This window comes from Lampetra fluviatilis, chromosome 51, assembly GCF_964198595.1.
Source record: "Lampetra fluviatilis chromosome 51, kcLamFluv1.1, whole genome shotgun sequence".
In the NCBI taxonomy this organism is placed as follows: Eukaryota; Metazoa; Chordata; class Hyperoartia; order Petromyzontiformes; family Petromyzontidae; genus Lampetra; species Lampetra fluviatilis.
The window spans coordinates 9,310,382-9,317,642 of record NC_136325.1 but is presented as its reverse complement, the minus strand read 5'-3'; the positions used below and the strand labels follow the sequence as shown (position 1 = coordinate 9,317,642).

At 47.7% G+C, this 7,261-nt stretch overlaps 1 protein-coding gene across 5 annotated transcripts in view; it reads right to left on the bottom strand.

The window, feature by feature from the left end:
* Window positions 1-4,454: 4,454 nt before the first annotated feature.
* LOC144948955 (endoplasmic reticulum-Golgi intermediate compartment protein 3-like) overlaps window positions 4,455-7,261 on the bottom strand; it is a 44,492-nt gene continuing 41,685 nt past the window's right edge. For all 5 annotated transcript variants that reach the window (XM_078878713.1, XM_078878714.1, XM_078878715.1 and 2 more), the window contains one exon: window positions 4,455-6,557. In XM_078878713.1, coding sequence (XP_078734839.1) covers window positions 6,365-6,557 — 193 coding nt within the window. In that variant the 3' untranslated portion in view covers window positions 4,455-6,364. The remainder of the gene's footprint in view (window positions 6,558-7,261) is intronic.

Here is a 7,261-nt window from a genome sequence, read left to right as displayed (position 1 = left end):
GCAGCAAAGCGTGTGCCTGTTCACAGCCCTGAGCCAGTGGTGCGAATTCCACATTCATATGGCGGGCTGTGAGTCTCGCTCTCTCTCTAGAGGATAATCGCTGTTGACTTCCCCGCAAAGTGGTACTCATTTTAACAAACCCAGAGGGATGATGGGCCGAGCCAACTACCCCCCCCCCCCGATCAACAACCAGGCTTTGAACTCGCAGCTTTGCGACTGCGAGGCGCACCCTCCCCTGCCGAGCCGTCTGGCCGGGTTCTCTATAAAAGTGCTTTAACAAGCGAAATGTTCCAGTCTGCTTCTTCGTACGGCTGATGATGTCGATTCAGAGACAACTGCAATTTCACATTCAGGTGGTCAAGCCAGATAACCGCGCCAGGAGCAAGCGGAGTTTATCGCCGTGATGTCTTCTCTGTATTTGTGGATGGGCATTGCATTGTTATACATGTTGCATGTTCCAGTTAATTTGTTAGACAATATGATCATTCAAGACCATGATGACTCTCATTCGCTAGTCGCCAAGGCATCCGTAAACACACAGACACACACGCACAGAAGGGAAACGCAGAACAGGGAAAGACGAGAGCTCACCAAGGGCGGACTTTCACCTTTATAGAAATTTACCAGAATCCTACAGCAACACAGACGCGGCCTTAACACATTCAACCAGACACAGAAGCAGCCTTAACGCATCGAACCGGCTCACGTTCAACGTCTCGCGACACGGAGAGAGAGGGGGGGGGAGCACGAGAGAGTCACCAATCCTCACCCGGCACTCACAAGGAGGTCCATTCACTTGGCGTCACGGGCCGAGACACCTCCACGGATCGTCACCCGCCGTCCCTAGCACCGGCACCACCACACCCCGTGCCACCTGGAGAGAAGCCCTTCAGCCCAGCGGTGTCTATGGGCCCTTGACCGGTCACCGGTGACCGTCTTCACGACCGATGAAACGATGTTGAAAGTCAGGAAGCGGTAGCCGATGGCGGTGGAGCGTCAGTGATGACTGCACCGAGTTAAACAACAACTCTATGGGAACCTCATTTGCCAGTAAAAATATGATAATTGGTTTTTTACCCTTCTATCTGGCAACAAAACTGACACCTTTTTACAAGGAGTCATGTTTGCATAGACCGCAATACCTGCAGTCATAATACAAACGAAAGAACATAACTCTGATAATGTGCACTGTCCTTAAAGTTGATTGGTCCACACCCGAGACAGCTTTCCTTAGAGCCTAGTCTCACATGGGTTGGACCATATGACGCCAAAAGGCGCACAACTCAAAGACAATGCACCATCAGAGTATGAGAGCTCGGGGCAAGCATCTACACTATGGGAACCTCATTTGCCAGTAAAAATATGATAATTGGTTTTTTACCCTTCTATCTGGCAACAAAACTGACACCTTTTTACAAGGAGTCATGTTTGCATAGACCGCAATACCTGCAGTCATAATACAAACGAAAGAACATAACTCTGATAATGTGCACTGTCCTTAAAGTTGATTGGTCCACACCCGAGACAGCTTTCCTTAGAGCCTAGTCTCACATGGGTTGGACCATATGACGCCAAAAGGCGCACAACTCAAAGACAATGCACCATCAGAGTATGAGAGCTCGGGGCAAGCATCTACACTATGGGAACCTCATTTGCCAGTAAAAATATGATAATTGGTTTTTTACCCTTCTATCTGGCAACAAAACTGACACCTTTTTACAAGGAGTCATGTTTGCATAGACCGCAATACCTGCAGTCATAATACAAACGAAAGAACATAACTCTGATAATGTGCACTGTCCTTAAAGTTGATTGGTCCACACCCGAGACAGCTTTCCTTAGAGCCTAGTCTCACATGGGTTGGACCATATGACGCCAAAAGGCGCACAACTCAAAGACAATGCACCATCAGAGTATGAGAGCTCGGGGCAAGCATCTACACTATGGGAACCTCATTTGCCAGTAAAAATATGATAATTGGTTTTTTACCCTTCTATCTGGCAACAAAACTGACACCTTTTTACAAGGAGTCATGTTTGCATAGACCGCAATACCTGCAGTCATAATACAAACGAAAGAACATAACTCTGATAATGTGCACTGTCCTTAAAGTTGATTGGTCCACACCCGAGACAGCTTTCCTTAGAGCCTAGTCTCACATGGGTTGGACCATATGACGCCAAAAGGCGCACAACTCAAAGACAATGCACCATCAGAGTATGAGAGCTCGGGGCAAGCATCTACACTATGGGAACCTCATTTGCCAGTAAAAATATGATAATTGGTTTTTTACCCTTCTATCTGGCAACAAAACTGACACCTTTTTACAAGGAGTCATGTTTGCATAGACCGCAATACCTGCAGTCTTTCGTTTGTATTATGACTGCAGGTATTGCGGTCTATGCAAACATGACTCCTTGTAAAAAGGTGTCAGTTTTGTTGCCAGATAGAAGGGTAAAAAACCAATTATCATATTTTTACTGGCAAATGAGGTTCCCATAGTGTAGATGCTTGCCCCGAGCTCTCATACTCTGATGGTGCATTGTCTTTGAGTTGTGCGCCTTTTGGCGTCATATGGTCCAACCCATGTGAGACTAGGCTCTAAGGAAAGCTGTCTCGGGTGTGGACCAATCAACTTTAAGGACAGTGCACATTATCAGAGTTATGTTCTTTCGTTTGTATTATGACTGCAGGTATTGCGGTCTATGCAAACATGACTCCTTGTAAAAAGGTGTCAGTTTTGTTGCCAGATAGAAGGGTAAAAAACCAATTATCATATTTTTACTGGCAAATGAGGTTCCCATAGTGTAGATGCTTGCCCCGAGCTCTCATACTCTGATGGTGCATTGTCTTTGAGTTGTGCGCCTTTTGGCGTCATATGGTCCAACCCATGTGAGACTAGGCTCTAAGGAAAGCTGTCTCGGGTGTGGACCAATCAACTTTAAGGACAGTGCACATTATCAGAGTTATGTTCTTTCGTTTGTATTATGACTGCAGGTATTGCGGTCTATGCAAACATGACTCCTTGTAAAAAGGTGTCAGTTTTGTTGCCAGATAGAAGGGTAAAAAACCAATTATCATATTTTTACTGGCAAATGAGGTTCCCATAGTGTAGATGCTTGCCCCGAGCTCTCATACTCTGATGGTGCATTGTCTTTGAGTTGTGCGCCTTTTGGCGTCATATGGTCCAACCCATGTGAGACTAGGCTCTAAGGAAAGCTGTCTCGGGTGTGGACCAATCAACTTTAAGGACAGTGCACATTATCAGAGTTATGTTCTTTCGTTTGTATTATGACTGCAGGTATTGCGGTCTATGCAAACATGACTCCTTGTAAAAAGGTGTCAGTTTTGTTGCCAGATAGAAGGGTAAAAAACCAATTATCATATTTTTACTGGCAAATGAGGTTCCCATAGTGTAGATGCTTGCCCCGAGCTCTCATACTCTGATGGTGCATTGTCTTTGAGTTGTGCGCCTTTTGGCGTCATATGGTCCAACCCATGTGAGACTAGGCTCTAAGGAAAGCTGTCTCGGGTGTGGACCAATCAACTTTAAGGACAGTGCACATTATCAGAGTTATGTTCTTTCGTTTGTATTATGACTGCAGGTATTGCGGTCTATGCAAACATGACTCCTTGTAAAAAGGTGTCAGTTTTGTTGCCAGATAGAAGGGTAAAAAACCAATTATCATATTTTTACTGGCAAATGAGGTTCCCATAGTGTAGATGCTTGCCCCGAGCTCTCATACTCTGATGGTGCATTGTCTTTGAGTTGTGCGCCTTTTGGCGTCATATGGTCCAACCCATGTGAGACTAGGCTCTAAGGAAAGCTGTCTCGGGTGTGGACCAATCAACTTTAAGGACAGTGCACATTATCAGAGTTATGTTCTTTCGTTTGTATTATGACTGCAGGTATTGCGGTCTATGCAAACATGACTCCTTGTAAAAAGGTGTCAGTTTTGTTGCCAGATAGAAGGGTAAAAAACCAATTATCATATTTTTACTGGCAAATGAGGTTCCCATAGTGTAGATGCTTGCCCCGAGCTCTCATACTCTGATGGTGCATTGTCTTTGAGTTGTGCGCCTTTTGGCGTCATATGGTCCAACCCATGTGAGACTAGGCTCTGAGGAAAGCTGTCTCGGGTGTGGACCAATCAACTTTAAGGACAGTGCACATTATCAGAGTTATGTTCTTTCGTTTGTATTATGACTGCAGGTATTGCGGTCTATGCAAACATGACTCCTTGTAAAAAGGTGTCAGTTTTGTTGCCAGATAGAAGGGTAAAAAACCAATTATCATATTTTTACTGGCAAATGAGGTTCCCATAGTGTAGATGCTTGCCCCGAGCTCTCATACTCTGATGGTGCATTGTCTTTGAGTTGTGCGCCTTTTGGCGTCATATGGTCCAACCCATGTGAGACTAGGCTCTAAGGAAAGCTGTCTCGGGTGTGGACCAATCAACTTTAAGGACAGTGCACATTATCAGAGTTATGTTCTTTCGTTTGTATTATGACTGCAGGTATTGCGGTCTATGCAAACATGACTCCTTGTAAAAAGGTGTCAGTTTTGTTGCCAGATAGAAGGGTAAAAAACCAATTATCTTAAACAACAACTGTTGTTTCAACCGCCACGCTGCCGGCAGATGGAATCGAGCTGGCGACCTCTGCATCGCAAGTCGAGCAGCGCGCCGACCATTGCACCGCCGCTGTGGCAGATCCCATAATGTCTCGGTTAAAAACGGAAACACGTTGCGTTTACCGCGAGGCATTTTATGTACGCGCCGGTAACCCCTACCCGGTTGTTTGCACGCGGTTACCGGTTTTTATTTAGCCCAACTCCACGGTCGATTAAGACGCGGCCAAGTTTTGTTTCCGTCTCCAGTTCAATGTTTAATGACTTGCGGTGTGCAGCAGGGACACGTGCACCTCGGCAGGTGACGAGCGCCAACCGGCGTTGAAGAGGAGGCCATCCTCCCTGTGCGGCGGAAGCGTGCGCAGGTCGCGGCGAGAGAACGTCACGGCGTGCCCGGCGAGACGCAGATCGACTGCGTCGCGGTTTTGGCGCAGAAAACCTCGCACGGCTCCCAGGGGAGGCGGTTCTCGTTCAAAGTGTGATACACAAGGGACATCACATTTACCCTTCCCCCCCCCCCCCACACATCTCTATTCAAGACCAAAACATGATTTCTCCTCAATTCTGGCTGTCGCCTGATGATGCTGGTTGTTGTTACCGGCGAAATGTCACGATATTCGAATTGTAAATGTTGTGGGTTTACTCTCCAACACACAACCGGTGTGCTGAACTAGTAACTAATTGGCACGTTTTGTTTACGTGACAAACCTCACTAATTGGCTGTCAGGTGGTTGCGGGTTTAACAACACATTCATATTTAAGCGAAAAAAACCTCCAATATGGAAAATGTGTGATGTTTCCCCAACGATGCCACGGAAAATAAAGATATTACAATTTGACAAGTTTAACAGATATGTAGCAACAGATATGTAGCAACAGATGCACCAGGAATTTGTCGCAATGTGTTTTCCTTACTAAGAGGCCATGGGTTTTGTATATGAAAGCAAAGGTTTAGACTGTGGCCCTATAATGCTTTTTCGTTTAGTTTGTTTCCCCCCCCCCCCCACCGTACCTCTGATTAGCATAGTTGGCTACGTACGGTGTGGAAGAAGTTCGCGCATATCACCCGACATCTGTTTCACGTTTCTGTAACTCAATTGTCATTGTCCTGTGATCAGTCTTAAAAACAATCTGCCCGAGCCGACTTCCACTGCTGGGAATAATTTGGATTTCTCATGTGACGCCGTTTTCGCTCCGATTCCAATTTGCTTCATTGCTGTACTTGACACGAGTTGTTTCGCTTTCGTCGTCGTGGTGACGACGAGACTCATCCTGGTCTCCCGAGTTCTCACAGGGCACAACAAAAATCACCCCAATTGGTTGACTTAAGTTCGGCGGATCGCAGCATTGCCATCATCATGATCATCATTTAATCCACCCGCACGCGTCACCCGAGGCAGGAGAACCCGAGGCGGGTCTTCGGTAACTCTTCAAACCGGAGCGGCGAGGGGCCCCGCGGCCCTCCGTGACAAAAGACGCCGCGCGGAAACGAGAATGGGGAAACGCGGCGGCGGTCACGAGAAGCCAGCGGCCGCAGAGGCGTGCGCGCTGAATGGGCTGCGCGAGCGAGCGAGCGGCATTCGTTTACGATTTGGCCACACATGACGCTGGACCGCTGCCAGGCGTATGCCGGCGGGCTTGGGAAACGCTCTCGGCCCCCGCGCGTCCCGATGGCGAGCATTCTCCTAGTCGTGGGGCTGTGCATGACAGAACAAAGATTGCTTTGGTAACACACTACCCCTTTGTCTGGGCTGCTAATTTAGAAAAAACGCGCGCACGCACCTGAAGTATGTTCTTAAATAAAATTCCGACAGTGTAGAGGGAACGCAGCTTCCTGGCAAGCTGCGTTATGTCGTCTTGCCCAGGTCGATCTTCTTCTGAATGGCTCTCGCCGAATGGTAAATCATGGAGTCGATCAGCCCGGCCACTGCAAATGTAAAGAGATAGCACCGTAAGGAATCACGTTTCACATGTTTGAGATACACATTGCACTTGCGCAGCTGTACCAAATTGTGTGCGTGGATTATTAAGGAGGTTAAGATGTAAATCATCATCAACATCCACCTTCAATCCACTGCTGGATGAATGCCCCCTCCCCCCCTCCACACCGCTGCCACGCATCATTAGCCTGCGCCGCCAAATCTGTCTCGCTGCTGCACACGCACCCATCTCGCCGTTCCAGATCCACTTCCAAAATCCCCATCCGGAGCCACCGACGCCACATTTGCGGTGTCGTGTCAGGCAGGGGTCTCGGCGGCCCTGGAGCCACGTGCGGCTCTTCAAGGGCTGGCTTCGTGACGTTACTTATTAAGGACCGCCGTCTTGTATTCACCACACCGCATTGCGGCTCTTTGAAATACTTTTTTTGTACCGAATCCATTAACAACAAAAAGGCCCTTCTTGTTATTTTTTTTGCCGACCCCTGGCGTAAGGGAACCTGAGTTTGGGGACCCTGAAAATACCTTGGAGTATTTACCCAGAAAAGCCTCATTGCATCTTTAAAACTCATTATTATCCGGGAGGGCCAATTCCTTGGGCAGATCAACGCAAAGTTAAATTCCGAGCGACGTCGCCAGGAGACTTGCAGAGCTCCCAGTCGGCGGCACAAACCTGGAGTAACCCTAGGCTCAC